Raw genomic sequence first — 16,697 nt, 5'->3', positions numbered from 1 at the left:
TGATTTGATAAATATATTCACTATGAAACCAGCTTTTGCTGGTAGCATTGTTTGCGCAAATGAGTGTAGGAGGGACATGAAACACTCACATAAGATTGGAAAAAGCTATGTTTAGTCCTTACAACTCCTCTCTCTAAGCAGTCTGTAATAGTGGATGTATTTGCATCTTTATGGCTCCTGCTTTTTTGAATTTCTATACATGCTTGACTTGTTCTGCCTTTTTCATTTTTTCTGTTCTGCCATTGTTTTTAATCTTTGGTGGTGACTTTTTCCTGTATCTTCTTTTGTGATTGATTTTAAAAAAAACATGGACTCTTCATTGTATTTGGAGTGTTCATTGATAAGCTGAACATCTTCTTGGTACTGATTTTCGTAACATAGGTTGAGGCGTGGGTTAATATATGGGATTTATTTGATGGGTTAAGCCTGCGTCATACTACACGTAAATTGCAAAAACACAAGAGGAATATCTTGTATCACACTTGGAAAGCAGTGCATTTTATTCTTACGTGGAGTATGAACCAAGCTTTACTAAACCCATGGTATAGTTTCTCGAATCTTCCTGTAATAACTTTTGAAATACCAAAAAGCAACACATCGATTTCGAGTGACTGGGTAGAAGTGAATTTCATGGAAAAGAAAGTATCATTCATAAAGCCATTTCTTGGTCATGCACAGCACCTCCACGCATATTGCAATTCTCAATTTTGCTGTCAACTTTTTGAATCAAGAACTCTCGAATTTCATCAAATGATTCTGTGAAATTCACTTTAAATCTCCCATGCAATTTACTCAATATAAAGCACAAGCACAGCTGAATTTTTATGGGTTTAATATCGCTGCCACATTTTTCATGTGAAAGATGGGACTGGGGGATGCTTAGTTGTTATACACACCTCAGCAAAACGTGATGTGTTTCACATTGAGGCTTTCAAAACTTCAAAGTTTGGACCAATCCCTGGTAACCAGAATTAAACCCACTTGGGACAGTGAAAAATCTCATGAACAGTTAAACAGTGACATTAAACCCGCACACAAAATTCACAACATGTTATGTTTTTGAGTTCGCTTGGTCCCCCTTTTTTTATGTGATGGAAGAGTTAATAATGTGATTTGATCTTCGTCCTCTTTAGACCGTGTCTAAGAAGATAAATGTGCAAGAGCGATCGATTGAGTTCTACAATGTCTCCATGGAAGAAGCTGGACTTTACTACTGTCTAGCTGGAAATGGACTTGGGATTAGCGAGGAAATGGCTGTCCTTACCGTTGTGCCAAGTAAGTTTTTGAGGAATAAATTTATATTGAGGGAAGAGGGAGAAGTTAAAAGAAGTTAAAAGCATTTAAAAGAAAGGCAGAAAGTAAATAAAAAAAAATAAAAAAATAATGTCATAAAAAATTTGCCCTCCAACACCTCGCTCATTTAAATATTTAAACTTTGTTACACAGAAATCTAAAATTGTTGATAGAGGAGTTATATAGGAGATTCAAATCGTGCAGGACTTGCGTTCCAACGCTCTATATAGCCCTAGGTTTGCATTTTTTCTATTTTGTCAATGTCTTTGTACGGGGGTGCCAGGGATGGAATGGGATAATAAATGTTGGTGCTCTCCCATCCAGTGACGTTGTGTCTGTTGACTTGTGGTGAATTGAAATATGTATTGTATTAATACGATTTCAATTATTGTAACTGTGCTGTACTATTTCCACCGTTGTTATAATAAACATGGTGTTTATGGGAAATAGTTTAACCAAGAGATGTGACCCTTTAAGACCAATTTGGTCTGTATGTGAACGAAAATGTTTTCGAGATTTAGGATATTTTTGCAGATCCTTGGGTAGCAATAACTAGTTTTCGGAAGTCATGTAAGCTTCCTCGTCAGTTGCATGTAAGTTTGATTCAATGAATCGGGTAATCTCTTGTTTACATCTTGAGAAAGATGTAGGGAGCAACCATTATGGTGGGGTTTATGACATAGCCGTGGGTATTTTTGTATTTTTGAATAGATAACCAAGGCATGTACCGTCTGTTGGATAGTATTCAAAGTAGAGCAATCAAATCCTCAAGTGTTTCGTGTAATTCGGGGGAGGGATCGTCACTGTTGCTTCCAGACTCAGTTGTGTCCGGTGGCAGTTTGGCTCTGATGATCTTTTCCCGTATGTTTTTGTCTTTTTTGAAAGCAATGAAGGGTGTGTTCGGAAAAATTTCCGTGAGTGTTTCATCGCTTTGAATTAGAGGCCAATGTTTAATGATTGCCCGTGATATATCCTTGTGGAAAAATGCCGGGTTGTATGTGGTCGTGAAGACGAGAGGTGATTTATTGTTTTGCTGGTGTACTTCCAGTGGTTTGTGAATCATGTTAGCACGTTCATGATGTGATACTTTTTGTATCTGTGTGTTTATTTCATCATGTGTGTAACCTCTTGCTGTTAGTTTGTTTGTGAAAGTCTTGACTTTCTCTTGAAAATCCTCAATGTTGTTGGTGTTTCTTGCAAAGCGGAGGGTTTCCCCGTATATGAATGCGTTAAAAACATGTGGTGGGTGGGATGAGGATTTATGAAGGTATTGATATGTTTCTGTGGGTTTGGTATAGACCTTGGTGTCTAGTATACCTGTTTCACGGAATCTGTTACCTTTGAATATAGTTAAGTCAAGATAGTTCACTGAACAGTTTGAGGCCTCAAAAGTGAATTTGAGGGTGGGGTGCATTTGATTCATGGTATTTACCAGGTTTTTGAAATCTTCAATGTTACCGCCATAGATTATGAGAATGTCATCTCTATAGCGCCACCAAGTGAGTATATTGTCAGCTTGTTGGAGGATTCGATTTTCGAGATCATGGAGGGTTATGTCACATATTTCGGGGCTGGCTGTAGAACCCATGGCACAACCGACTTTCTGTAGGAAATATTTATTTCCGAATTGGAAACAATTTCTCCCAATGATGAGTTCCAGAAGAGTACGGATGTATGAGGAATGTGGTTTGTTAATGGCATATTGATGGTTTGTTCGTTCGAGCGCACTGCATACACAATTAATTGCCTCTGTTTGGCGGACATTTGTGTACATTGAGACAACATCAATGCTAGTAATGAGTACATCTTGTGGAAATGAGGTTTCTTCAAGTTTACGCAATATGTCTGTTGTGTCACGGACATATGTAGGTTGCAAGGTAACTATCGGAAGGAAAAAATAATCCACGAATTCAGAAATCTTTGCTGTGGGGCTTGTGCATCCGCTGATAATGGGTCTACCAATGAAGTGTTCTCCTGGTGGTGGAGTTTTGTGTATTTTCGGTAGAAAGTACATTGTTGGGCACTCCACTTTCTGTTTGAGGGGGTCGAGGTACTCATATGTTTTGCGGTTGATGATGTTTTGGTTGGCCATTTTCGTAAGGGCATTATGAACTAGTTGACTCGTGTCTTGTGTAATATCTTGTTCTAGCTGTTGATAATGCTGAGAACTAAGATGACGGAAGCCTACGGCTAGATAGTCAGGAGTGTTCATAATGCAAATTCCTCTGCCTTTGTCGTATGGTTTGATCACGATTTGGTTGTTGTGTTTCAACTGTAGGAGAGCTGATTTGTGTTTCTTGGTCATATTGTTTGTTTGTTGTTTCAAACGAATATGAGCAAGTTCGAAATTTGTTGCTTCCAAATAATCTTCAAGTATGATATTGAAGGTTGATTTGGGAGACCAGGTGGATGGTGTTTTGAAGGGTTGTGTTCGGGAAGTCTTATTGTGCATAAGGTATTTTATTCTCATTCTTCGATTGAAAGTGTTTATATCTATCAAAAGAGAACGGCGTGTGGGTTTGGCCGGGGTGGGAACGAAGTTCAAACCTTTACCTAGTGCGATTTTCTGATCTATAGAAAGTTCAACACTGGAAAGGTTCGTTATGAATTGTTCGCGTTGATTAGCCAAATCTGATAACAGATTATGTTGTCTCTGTTGGGACAGGGTTGAGCAGTGGCGAGAAAAGCGATTGGCTTTTCTATGGGTTCGTGCGAGTGACTTTCTTTTATTATGTTTTCGAGTAACCATGTTTATTGTGTATAGGGAATGATATTTATTATTAAATATATCTGCTAAGATGATAGCAAATTATTTTAACAAGGACACAATTGCAACGTGTTTGGAATCTCTTTTTGAAAGATGGGGTGGTCTTGAAAAAGACCGGTTGTTTTTGGTTGAAAGTCAGTGGCTCTCTTCTCGTTTTCTCTTGTTGTTTTTGCCTGGAGCTGGTTTTGGTCTTGAGAAGAATCCAAAGAGCTAAAAGCCGCAATGTACAATTTACAATTTACAGCTTAGAAGGGGGGGGGGGTTCCAAACACAAAATACAATACTTTCACCTTGTATGAAATGTCTTTGAATAGTATTATCATATTTAGTTCAACTAACAAGATATATATAGTTTCTTCCTCTTCGATCAATTAATCAAGATTTTAAATGAAAATCTTGATCAAGAAAAACCCCTAATAATCTTGTCCAAACACAAAGCATAACACTTTCTCTGTTAACTATTTTATGAACTCTCTTTGAATTGTTATTTAATACAACTCTAATAACTGGTACAATAACAAGATTGTTTTTTTTTTCCCGGTTTTGATAAAAATTATGGGAAGAAAAAAATGTAACCAAATTCTGGTCGCATCACAAATGACAGTTTGGTCCAACGAGGACAAACAAGTTTTTATTTTGGCATAAGCTTTCATGCATACAAGTCCTTATATAGAAAGGGAATCCGAGGTGGAGAGAAACTGTGTCCTCTGGAGTCCATTTGGTGAACCCGCTAGGGAGGTCAAGGATTCTGATTGGCTGATTGAAAATGCAGCCATTCAAGGGAGTCCCTGCGCTAGGAGAGAGAGAGAGTAATCAATTTGCCTTTTGTTTCGTCAGTCACTCCAGGGTATATTAAGCTGTGTGAGATATCATTAGCTATCGGGCTTTAGTAGTTCATAGGGCAACAATGAAACAACCTAGGTACCGGCGTTCTCTTACTGGCTGCCCCCATATATCACCCTCCGGGTTTCTACCCAAACTCTGGAACACAATTGTGTGGCCCATTGTTGAAGTTTTTTTTGTCCTGCGCTTACAATTCAGTTGTGGCGAAGAAAGAAAAAAAAAGTATCAATAAAATCTGTTGACGTTTTTTGATGGTGATTTGAATAATGTTTAGCTTTGTAAACGTTGATGTAAAAGCCAATACAGCTGATGCCTGTACTACTAAGTACATTGCACTGTTTGGGGTTAAGTCCATTGTGAGAGAAACTGTAACTTTTTTTGTCTGTGTTATTTTCTTCTTTTTGTGCTCATCAATCGTGATCTTTTGATGATAGTTTTGGGGAATAGGAGTGTTTTGTATTGTATGGAAGCTGTTAGGTAAAAAAAAGAACCTATTTTAGGGTTTGTGTAGTATTGTTATTTGTACAACCATGACGATTTATTAAAGTACAGACAGGAGGTTAGATTGGGAAGTTGCATTGCAGTTCACTTACGGGTTAACTACCAATATTTGTACTTTTCCCGCTTTTCCACCACATTGAATGTTCATCACTGCATGATGAAGATAAAATGTTGAAAGGAATTCAAGATATATATTTTTTTTCATTTTCACTTGTTTTCACTTTGTGGAGACTTAATTAAATATAAGATGTCAATTTCTGTTGAATCTCTTACATGTTGCGAATTTATTTAACAGATGATAACCATTTAGGGTGAAATAGCTTGTGAATCATTGGCGCTCAAGGTGCTTCAACAGTTTTGTGGCGCAATGTGCTGCCAATCAAACCAGGAACATCGGGGCGAACCCCTTCTCTTTTCCTTAAGTGCACTGGGTTCTTTTATGTACAGTACACAACACATGGGACCAACGGCTTTACGTCCCCTCCGAAGGACGAAGCATCATGGAAGTGTCTGGCTTAAGGACATGGGCGTTACGACTGGGACTCGAACTGCTGATCAGAAACACCAGAGCTTGAGTCTTGAATCCGGTGCTCTTATCCTCTATGCCACAACATGCAAAAGTAGACTGTGTGACCTGAAGGCGCTTTAGGACAGACTCCAGAAAGAGAAGGGGGTCATTGTATTAGTGGCATGGTTGACTGCACGTTGCGCAGCCTCACCTCTATAGACTCTTGCCAGGTGTTATACATAAACATTATCTGTTAATTCGAACATTTTAGACTTCAGTCGAGGATTAATAAAGCGCTATCATAGTTTTACTTTACTTGAGATTTCCTCAAGATCAAAACTGTGATATTGAGGCAGTGTATACATTTGCTTTTATCATTAAGTAGAACCTGTTGGAGTATTACCCCCCCCCCTTTGGATCACCAGTCAGGATGATCCCAATCGTCAGTAACAATGATCTCAAATCATCGCTTATGATAATCACAAATCATCACTTAAGATAATCCCAAATCATCGCTTATGATCCCAGTCATCACATGCGATGATTTAAATCATGAAGATATTATATTAGGTTGTTACTAATGCATTAATTGTTACTCCTGCTCATCTTTATCTTTATAGAAAGAGTGGCCTCTCGTCCAATCATATCAGAGATACCTGATCAGGAGGTCTTGGTGGGATCTAACGCCACGTTTGAGTGCAGGGTGGTGAGCGACTTGACTCCACAGGTCATGTGGGTCAAATTAGAAAACAATAATTACACTGATCTTCAAGCCAGTGAGAGACTTCAGGTTGTCGCTGTAAGTATTGTGTGCCACCTCGAGAAACCGTTGTTCAAGACTAACTCATGAATTTCACTTCAAATGATTCTGTGAGAGTCACTTTAAATCTCCCATGCAATTTACTCAATATAAAGCGCAAGCACAGCTGAATTTTTATGGGTTTAATATCGCTGCCAAATTTTTCATGTGAAAGACGGTATTGGGGGATGCATAGTTGTTATACACACCTCAGCAAAACGTGATATCAATCCCTGGTAACCAGAATTAAACCCATTTGTGACAGTGAAAAATCTCATGAACAGTTACACAGTAACATTAAACCCACACACAAAATTCTCAAGATGTAATGTTTTTGAGTTTGCTTGGTCACCTTTTCCTATGTGATGGAAGAGTTAATATGTGATTTGATCTTTGTCTTCTTTAGACTGTGTCTAAGAAGATAAATGTGTACGAGCGATCGATTGAGTTCTACAATGTCTCCATGGAAGAAGCTGGACTTTATACTTGTCTAGCTGGAAACGAAGTTGGGGTTAGTGAGGAAATGGCTGTCCTTACCGTTGTTGTGCCAAGTAAGTTTTTGAGGAATGAAGTTATGTTGAGGGAAGAGGGAGAAGTTATAGTAGTTTTCTTGACATCAAAAGCGTTAAAAAGTAAGGCAGAAGTAAATAAAAAAAATATAAAAAAACTGTCTTATAAAAATGTGCCCTCCAAAACCTCGCTCAGAAGAAGAATAAAATGCCAACAAAATTTGTCTTTCCTATTTCCCTTGAGTTCTTGTTCCACCTGGAATGTCCAACTCAACCATGAATTTGTAATCTTCTGATTTTTCTTCAAAAACTGATCAATTGTTCAGAATTATCTTCAAAAATCTGGTTTAATGTATGATTGAAAGGAGCAAAGTAGTTCCACATCCCCAATTAATCCAAAGAAGAATAAAATGCAAACACAATATGTTTCCTATTTCCCTTGAGTTCTTGTTCCCCCTGGAATACCCTACTCAACCATTAATGTTGTATTCTTAGGTCTATTCTTCAAAAACTGATCAATTGTTCAGAGTTCTCTTCACAAATCTGGTTATAATGTGTGATTCAAAAAGAGAAAACTAATTCCACCCCCATATATCCAAGAAGAATCTAACATGTAAGGAATCCCTCTTTCCCGCTTTGCCTGGAGTTCTTTTTTACCCAACTGATTATTACTATACCCAACTGAATGGTTTTTGTGTTCCTCTGTTTTTTCCCTTCATACAGAAACGAATAGGCCTTGGAACCTCACTATCACACCCATCAGGTCAACAGCCGTGACCTGTAATTGGAATGCTCCACTTCAAGGAGGGGTGTACAACTATGCAATCAAATATTGCAAAGAGAAAGGTAGGAGAAGTGTTGCATTGCGTGTTTCCACCGAAAGATACTAGAAAATAAAGTCAAATGTTTTGTTTGAGTTTCACCACTTCTCAAAAAAGAACTTAAAACCTGTAATAACACTCTGGGAACCATTGGCCAAAGTTGTTATGTTGTGAAAGCTAAGTTAGTTTTAAATTGAAATGTTGTGGGGCCATGTCTGCTGGTAAATTTATAATCACTTTTTCATAAGTGTGAGAACTGTTAGGCCACTTTCTTTTGTATATTCACGCTTTTCACACTTTGGACAAACGAGTCCAAAAGGCTTTCACCAAGTTTGAATTGGCCTGTAATACTATTGGTCTAAACTCATTTAATTTTAAGTTGCTCCGTCTGCAATAGAGTTTTTTTACATCAACATTTTTCATTTAAATATTGAAAACAAAAAAGTTGAAATTTACTTTAAAACCTGTCATTTTCCATTTCTTCCCTTTGTTCAGATGCATCAACATGTTCCACAAAGCACATGTTCAATAAAACATCCTACAATGTGACCAGCTTAGAACCGATGGTCAACTATAGATTTGCTGTCAGTATTGATGACAGGCCGGCTCTTACCTCACAGGAAGTCATTGGGACTGGTTTATCACCGAGTAAGTTCATCTTGCCTGCTGCATCCCTTGGTCCATTCATTGTTATGTTGTTTTTAAAACCAGATTACAATGGATTCAGTTGCTGCTGCAATAGGAGTTGATTTCACAAAGAAAGTCCTATCTTAGGACTAGTCCTAGGACTTAACAAAAACCTAAAGGCTAGTCCTAGACGAGTAATTTATCCGAACTCGTTAGAGACTAGCCTTAACCTTTTGAGAAATCTACCACTGGGCTGCATTTCACCAAGCGTGCAGACGAGTTGTCAGTATTACCATTAAAGGCAGTGGATACTATTGGTTATTACTCAAAATAATTATTAGCATCAAACCTTACATGGTAACAAGTAATGGGGAGAGGTTGGTAGTATAAACCAATGTGAGAAACGCCTCCCTCTAAAGTGACGTAGTTTTTGAGAAAGAAGCAATTTTCCACGAATTTGATTTTGAGACCTCAGGTTTAGAATTTGAGGTCTCGAAATCAAGCTTTTGAAAGCACACAACTTTGAGTTGTTTTTCTTCTGTCATTACTATCTCAAAACTTCGACGACCAATTGAGCCCAAATTTTCACAAGTTTGTTATTTTATGTATATGTTGAGATACACCAAGTGAGAAGACTGGTCTTTGACAATTACCAATAGTGTCCACTGTCTTTAAGCATTCTCCATTTACAGTGGTCTGCCGGCCAGATGACAGTTCATCTGAAAATCTGAAAATCAATCTGGCAGATTTTAGACCCAGAGTACAAAACTGCTCAGCAAACTTCTTGGCTAAGCAAGAAATGAGTGGGGCACCAGTGGCAAAAGTATTAACTGTTAAGAATGTTGGCTGGTAACCTGTTTCTGCTTAGCAGGATTTTTCTGTGCTCAGCAAGGTTTTGTGCTTACAAGCTTCATGACATTAGGTACAGGACAAATGATGAAAGTTTGTGGTGTCGCTATTCTATCAGCTTATCATAGTAGGGATGCTATTCAATGCTAACATAACCAGCTGGACCACTTTGATAGAATTGTGAGTGGTCCTCAAGTGTCGTTAGCGAGCCGTACCACTGGGGAAAACGCTGCCATTTCATTATCCATTGTAGTGATGCAGTATGTAGATACAGGTATGCCAGCCTGCAATTTGGTATTATTTGGCAGAGCTTGAATTCCAATCTAGAAGGGGCACATCAATTTATCCTCTGGTTAGACGCACTTCTTCTATTAGGGAAATTTAAATTTGTATTGGAACTTTGCAAAGGCACCACAACAAAAGCACAAGGCACCACGGCAATTGCTGTGGGTGCCATGTGTTATTTCGAAGCTTGATTTGGTGAATGTTACACTATACACCAGGGCCCAATTTCATAGAGCTGATAAGCACAAAAATTTGCTTAGCACGAAATTTTTTGCCTTCATAAAAACAGGGTTACCAACCAAATTTCCATGTGATTTTCAGGATAAGCAAACCACACCTGAATATCAGTAACAAGCAATATGCATCGCATGGAAATTTGGTTGGTAATCCTGTTTTTATCAAGAAAGAAATTTCATGTTAAGCAAATCTTCGAGCTAAGCAGCTCTATGAAATTGGGCCCTGGTCTTGAATATCATTCTTGAAGGGGTACAGCAGTTTTCCTATGGTAATAGGCACTTCTATATGAGGGAAATGTAAATTTGTATTGGAACTTTGCAAAGGGCACCACAGCAAAAGCCCAGGGCATCACGACAATTTCTGTTGGTGCTGTGGGTTAGGGTCGAGGCCTGGTACAAAACAGGGTCAGTTCTGTTCAAAGTTGTCCCTCCAAACAAAACCCTAGCAGTCAAGTTCTTTAAAAGAGTTTGTAAACTCGCTAGCAAGAACATTACTAAGTGTAGCAGAGTTATTTATCTTTTTGATTTAGTGGTAGTTGGCAGATTGTTGCAATTCACAGACGCTGGTCCCTCTATATATAGCCAGGTGTTGCAATGCTCATGTCACTTGGGCCCTCTGCTGACCTAACCCACATCCATGCACCTGTTTTTAAGAAAGTAAGAGAGAAAAATGCAAGTGATTTAACAGATCTTTCACCCGTGTGGTATCCAGTGTTCCCATTGGGAGGGTAGCTGAGATTAAAGTAGAGCTGAGTAAAATTGCATTTCATTTTGGTTAAACTCTCTCAAGGATTTTGTTGGCTAGGAAACCAATATTTCTGGAAGGTTTAAGTGAAGAGGATTGCCATTTGATATGCCTGTTGTTTATCAAAAGTGGGCAGTGTTTGTGTTTGTTTAGTTGTTTTGTTTACCCAAAAGGGCTGAGTTACCCCACTTTCAATGTCGGCTTTTAAAGGAACATTACAGAATTGGTTTTTGCTCACAAAACAGTTGCTGGCAGTGTAAGCACTTTATGTAATCCACCATATACATAAACTGACAAACCTGTAGAAGTTTGAGATCGACTGGCCATCTGGGTCACGAGAAAATAGTGAAAAACCGATTACAAATTTTGCATTGCATCAATGCCAAAATAAAAATGAATAAAATGCTCACTGAGCGATAAACTCCAAATGCGAAAGTAGATTATTTATTTTTCATCAAATATGACATTTCAGACAGAAATATTTCAAGGGATGTTTAACTATCATCATCATAAGACTGTGTAAGTTTTATGTAAACCTGTGATCTTCACGATTTTTGTTTCTTACCAATTCTGTAACGTTCCTTTAAGTACCCTTTTAGGGAGTGAGACCCATTTCTTTAAACTTGATACATTTCTGAGTGATTTTGTCCTTGTCTGCAATCAGTGAAAACCAGGGTTATTGCTTGAAGGATTAGTGAAAGTTGATTGCCAATTTGGGACTTGAGTTGTCTGGAGGTGATTCCCAGAGGGGGTGAGATCGGTTGATGGAAATGTTGTGAATATGAATCTGGAGTTTGACTTGTTTGACTCATCAACTGGGTCAACCTTAAAGGCAAATAAGCATATTTTTTGTTGTTTACTGATGAATTCAGGCTTTTGGCAAAAAAAAGGGAAATGCAAATACAATCATAAACAAACATGAATTGGAATTGCCTAAAGTTGGTTCAATCACTGTCTAAAAAAGCAATCTCCTTCCAATGCCTAAAGTTGATTCAATCACTGTCTAAAAAAGCAATCTCCTTCCAATAAGATAATAAAAATTATGTCAAAACAATTTCAAGTAACCACTAATTTGTTTTTCCCTCTGAAGGAGCCCCAAGGATTCTAAAGCAGCCAGTAGCCAACATCACCAGGAGAGAGGGGCAGTCAGTCAAATTCAAATGCTCCATCGACAGTGATCCAAGAGCTAACATAACCTGGTGGAAAGAGGGCATGCGGGTTGACGAGTCTGCCGCGGACAAGGAGGTCAAACGAAACTCGATGTCCATAAAAGACTTGGAGGAGGACGATAAAGGGAACTATATGTGCCTTGCTTCCAACAGTTACGGGGAAGTGAAGGTCAACTTTACTCTAAGGGTCATCGTAGATCAGGGTGGTAAGTTGTAAATAATTTCTATCCTGTTTTTAAAGGCACTGGACACTATTTGTAATGAGAGGAGTGTTGACCATTTGTCTGAGGTCTTCAGGAAGTGAATTACAAAGTCTTGGTGCTATTTTGGAAAAGGCCATGTCCCCATAACTGGCCAAGCAAGTTCGAGGACTTTGTTCATCTCTTTAAAGGAACACGTTGCCTTGGATCGGTTGAGTTGGTCTTTGAAAAGTGTTTGTAACCGTTTGTTTTAACATGCATATGGGTAGAAAGATGTTTTTAAAGTAGAATACAATGATCCCTTCAAACATGCCTCGAAATTGCAACGTTTTCTTTTTACTTCGTCGACTAACACGGTCGCCCATTTATGGGAGTCAAATTTTTGTCTCCAATAAATGGCCGACTGTGCTAGTTCGCAAAGTAAAGGAAAACCAAGCAAATTCGAGGCACATTTGCGTGGATCATTGTATTCCACTTTTACAACATCTTTCCAACCATAGGCATTTTATAACAAACTGTCCGATCCAAGGCAACGTGTTCTTTTAAAATTGAAGAACTAAAACAGAATATTTTCATTAATTTAGAGTACATAATCTGAAATCCAAGCTTAACCAAACATGTTTTTTTTTTTTGTTTTTTTTTATTATTATTATTATTATTATTATATATAAATAGTCTTCCTGGGCATATTTGCTAAGCAAGTTCTTTATACTGTTTTAGTTCTCTGTTAAAAACTCATTTGTTTGAAGCTGCTTATCTATAACCTGCTTACTTGTAGTTGTATCTGTCACTTGTTGTATATTTGACTGTTCTCTTTATGCGTTTACAGGCTCTTTTGCATAAGGCGCTTTACAAATGTCTTCATTATTATTAATTATTGTTTTTTTGTTTGTTATAAAACCTTTAGAATCCTCGAACTTGGAAAGTTCTTTGTTTTCCGAAGTGGATGAGGGAGAACCAGATTACTCTGGGCCCATGATGGCACCTCGATTCAAAGAAGGCTTTACCATGCAGTACGACCTTCTACGTGTCGCAGGGGAGTCCATCAAATTGAAGTGTCCCTACACAGCCAACCCTCCCGCTAAGGTGGTTTGGCTGAAGGACAATAAGCTCAACTGGGAGACCGATCACCTTGTCGCTACGAGGGTGAGTAGTCAAGTGTAATAGACCGTATTGAATATGACGTCACCATTCACATATCTGCCCTACAACATGGCGTCTGTGAGCGTGTGCGTGTGTGTGTGCGTGCTTGTGCCAGAGAAATCAAAGCGTGAACGCTGCACGTTGCGTGCTTCTTTGATGTACACGGTCTATAAGACGATGTTTGAATTGGCGGTTACGGCTATGGCTAGATCGTGTCATGTGGTGAAGTATAAGACATCCTTAAAGGGTCGGGGTACTTTTTGTAGACCAAAAAACACAATTTCCACAGATTTACATTAAACTCGCACAGTTTAAAAATAATGATAGTAGAAAGCTTCCCTGAAAATGTTACTTGCTGAGGTGCTGTAGTTTTTGAGAAATGAGTAAAACAATGTCATTAAAAAAAATTGTCTCAGTGATCATGAGGCGAAACATTTTTTAGCATGTAAAAATTCTCTGTGTAGAAGGACCGTATAGGGGACGACCAGGTACCATGCGCACATGTACACAGAAATGGCAGTCTCCCGCTTGTTTTGCGTCAAACTTTCTGGTGTTTTTACATACGGAATACCGCAATTTGAAAGGATTTTACAAAAGATTTTAGGTACAGAAGGTATCTGTTGATAATAGAGGCATTCATTTTCATTTCTAAAGGTATGTTGTGATTATTTTCAACCATTTTTCGTAGCTTTGTTCTCCTGTCGGACGACAGTAAATTTGAAAAAACTTGTGTGCACATCTTTCCACGTAAACAAACCTTCACTTGATACGCAAACAATGTTTTCAAATTTTTGTTGATCTCTCTTATGTTTCCAACCTGAAAGCTTGAATTTGGTGAGTCAAACAAAGCAACTGTGAAAATCATTTAAAAGATAATTTCATCCTCTACAAAATAAACTCAACTTGTAACACAAGAAAATAATCACACCGACAGTTATCAGACGATTTCTTGATACAGCCGAAAATCGATTGAATTTTCATGGCGCACCGAGGAGTGTGTGATGTTATGTTTAATGTTGCGTGCTTGCTAAAAGGTTAAGGCCACTAAACTGCTAGTCTTCAAAGACACTGGACACCTTTGGTAATTGTCAAAGACCAGTCTTCTCACTTGGTGTATCAAAATAACAAACCTGTCATTTTTTTTTTGCTCAATTGGTCATCGAAGTTGCGAGATAATAATGGAAGAAAAAAACACCTCAAAATCTAATTCTGAGGTCTCAAAATCAAATTCGTGGAAAATTATTTCTTTCTCGAAAACTACGTTACTTCAGAGGGAGCTGTTCTCACAATGTTTTGTACTATCAGCAGCTCGTTACCAAGTAGGTTTTTATGCTAACAATTATTTTTAGTAATTACCAACTGTGTCCACTGCCTTTAAAGGGTTTTAAAGAATTTTTTATTCGAATACATCTTCTGTTTTTTGTCTTTAGATAACCATCAATGATTTCAAGTTATTGATATCGAGACTAACTCCAGACGTAGATGAAGGGGAATACACGTGTGTCATCAGCAATGAGTATGGCAACATCTCGCATACAACCAGAATCGGCATTGAAGGTGAGTAATAATAATAACAATAACAAATAAATCAATCAATCAATCAGGGGGAATTTATATTGCGCCAAAATCAACCAAAGTTGTTCAAAGGCGCTCAAGACAACTGGATGAAATTAGATTTGATACACTTGTTGGAAGAGAAAACATTTGAGGAGTTTCTTGAAAATGTGAATGGTGTTGGCATCCTTGATGTGGTTAAGAAGAGTGTTATATATAACGCTCATAGCCGTCACTCAGTGATACTCAAGGTGCTCCAACATTTAATTGTTTCCATGTAATGGTTTACAAAGTTTGGTGGCGCAATGTGCTGCCAATCAAACCAGGAACACCGGGGGAACCCCTTCTCTTTTCCATAAGTGCACTGGGTTCTTTAACGTACAATACACAAACACATGGGACCAACGGCTTTACATCCCATCCGAAGGACTAAGCATTATGGTTAAGTGTCTTGCTTAAAGCCATTGGACCCTTTCGGTACAGGAAAAAAAAAAAGTTCACAGATTTACAAATAACTTACAGGGTTTACAGAAGGTAGTGGTGAAATACTTCTCTTGAAATATTATTCCATGAAATGCTTTACTTTTCGAGAAAACAGTAAAACAATATCAATTCTCGTTAACGAGAATTACAGATTTATTTTAAACACATGTCATGACACGGCGAAACGCGCGGATACAAGGGTGGGTTTTCCCGGTATTTTCTCCCGACTCCGATGACCGATTAAGCCCAAATTTTCACAGGTTTGTTATTTGATATAGAAGTTGTGATACACGAAGTGTGGGCCTTGGACAATACTGTTTACCGAAAGGGTCCAATGGCTTTAAGGACATGCATTATGACTCGTATTTTATTCAGGATGACATGAGAATAGATGATAACAAAGACATTGCTGATACATTTAATGATTACTTTGTTAATATTGGCACCAGGCTTGCTAGTAACCTCCCATTGTGTAATACAGCGTTTGAATCCTTTCTGAATGACAGATGTTCACATTCTCTTTTCTTAACGCCTATTACGCAAGAGGAAGTAGTGGATGGTAAGGCGTCGGGCTGTGACGGTTTAAGTTCTTTTGTTATTAAACAGGCTAGGTATTCATTAGCGAAGCCTTTAGCCGAGCTGTTCAATATGTCTTTTGCGTTAGAAATTTTTTCTGACGGGTTAAAAATAGGCAAAGTTACTCCAATACATAAAAAGGGCAAGAAGCATGATATTGAAAACTATAGACCAATCACAGTAGTATCTATATTCTCAAAAACTTTTGAAAAGTTAATTTATTCTAGATTAAACTCTTTTACAAACAAAAACAATATTTTGTCTGAATCCCAATTTGGATTTAGAGAAAATCGCTCAACTGACCTAGCAATTTCTTATGTAGTTAATAAATTATCACAAGCTATTGATGACAAGAACATCTCTATTGGTATATTTTTGGATTTGTCCAAGGCTTTCGACACAGTTAATCATGAAATTTTGCTTCGTAAATTAGACCATTACGGTATCCGTGGAATAGCCTTGGACTTGTTCAAGAGTTACTTATCAAATAGAAAACAATTTGTTTCATATAATGCCGTCAATTCTATTGATCAACCTATTTTTTGTGGTGTTCCACAAGGTTCCGTGTTAGGTCCCTTGCTTTTTATTATTTACATCAATGACATCTGTAACTCATCTGATATTATTTCATTTTGCTTATTTGCAGATGACACAAGTTTATTGTACAGTCATAATAATGTAGATGCCGCAATTCAGAACCTTAACTTGGAACTTTATAAAATAAGTACTTGGCTTTTAGCAAATAAGTTATGTATTAATATACTAAAATCTAACTATGTTATATTTTGT

General features: G+C 37.9%; 1 protein-coding gene across 4 annotated transcripts in view; it reads left to right on the top strand.

Moving 5' to 3' along the window:
- LOC139941110 (fibroblast growth factor receptor-like) overlaps nucleotides 1-16,697 on the top strand; it is an 81,230-nt gene that overhangs the window by 42,488 nt on the left and 22,045 nt on the right. For all 4 annotated transcript variants that reach the window (XM_071937543.1, XM_071937542.1, XM_071937545.1 and 1 more), the window contains 8 exons: nucleotides 1,134-1,275; nucleotides 6,533-6,711; nucleotides 7,118-7,262; nucleotides 7,944-8,066; nucleotides 8,537-8,689; nucleotides 11,874-12,158; nucleotides 13,060-13,298; nucleotides 14,726-14,852. In XM_071937543.1, coding sequence (XP_071793644.1) covers nucleotides 1,134-1,275; nucleotides 6,533-6,711; nucleotides 7,118-7,262; nucleotides 7,944-8,066; nucleotides 8,537-8,689; nucleotides 11,874-12,158; nucleotides 13,060-13,298; nucleotides 14,726-14,852 — 1,393 coding nt within the window. The remainder of the gene's footprint in view (nucleotides 1-1,133; nucleotides 1,276-6,532; nucleotides 6,712-7,117; nucleotides 7,263-7,943; nucleotides 8,067-8,536; nucleotides 8,690-11,873; nucleotides 12,159-13,059; nucleotides 13,299-14,725; nucleotides 14,853-16,697) is intronic.

Source organism: Asterias amurensis, chromosome 8 (assembly GCF_032118995.1).
Source record: "Asterias amurensis chromosome 8, ASM3211899v1".
NCBI lineage: Eukaryota > Metazoa > Echinodermata > Asteroidea > Forcipulatida > Asteriidae > Asterias > Asterias amurensis.
The sequence above is the reverse complement of the archived record's forward strand: the minus strand, read 5'-3'. Positions and strand labels throughout refer to the sequence as shown.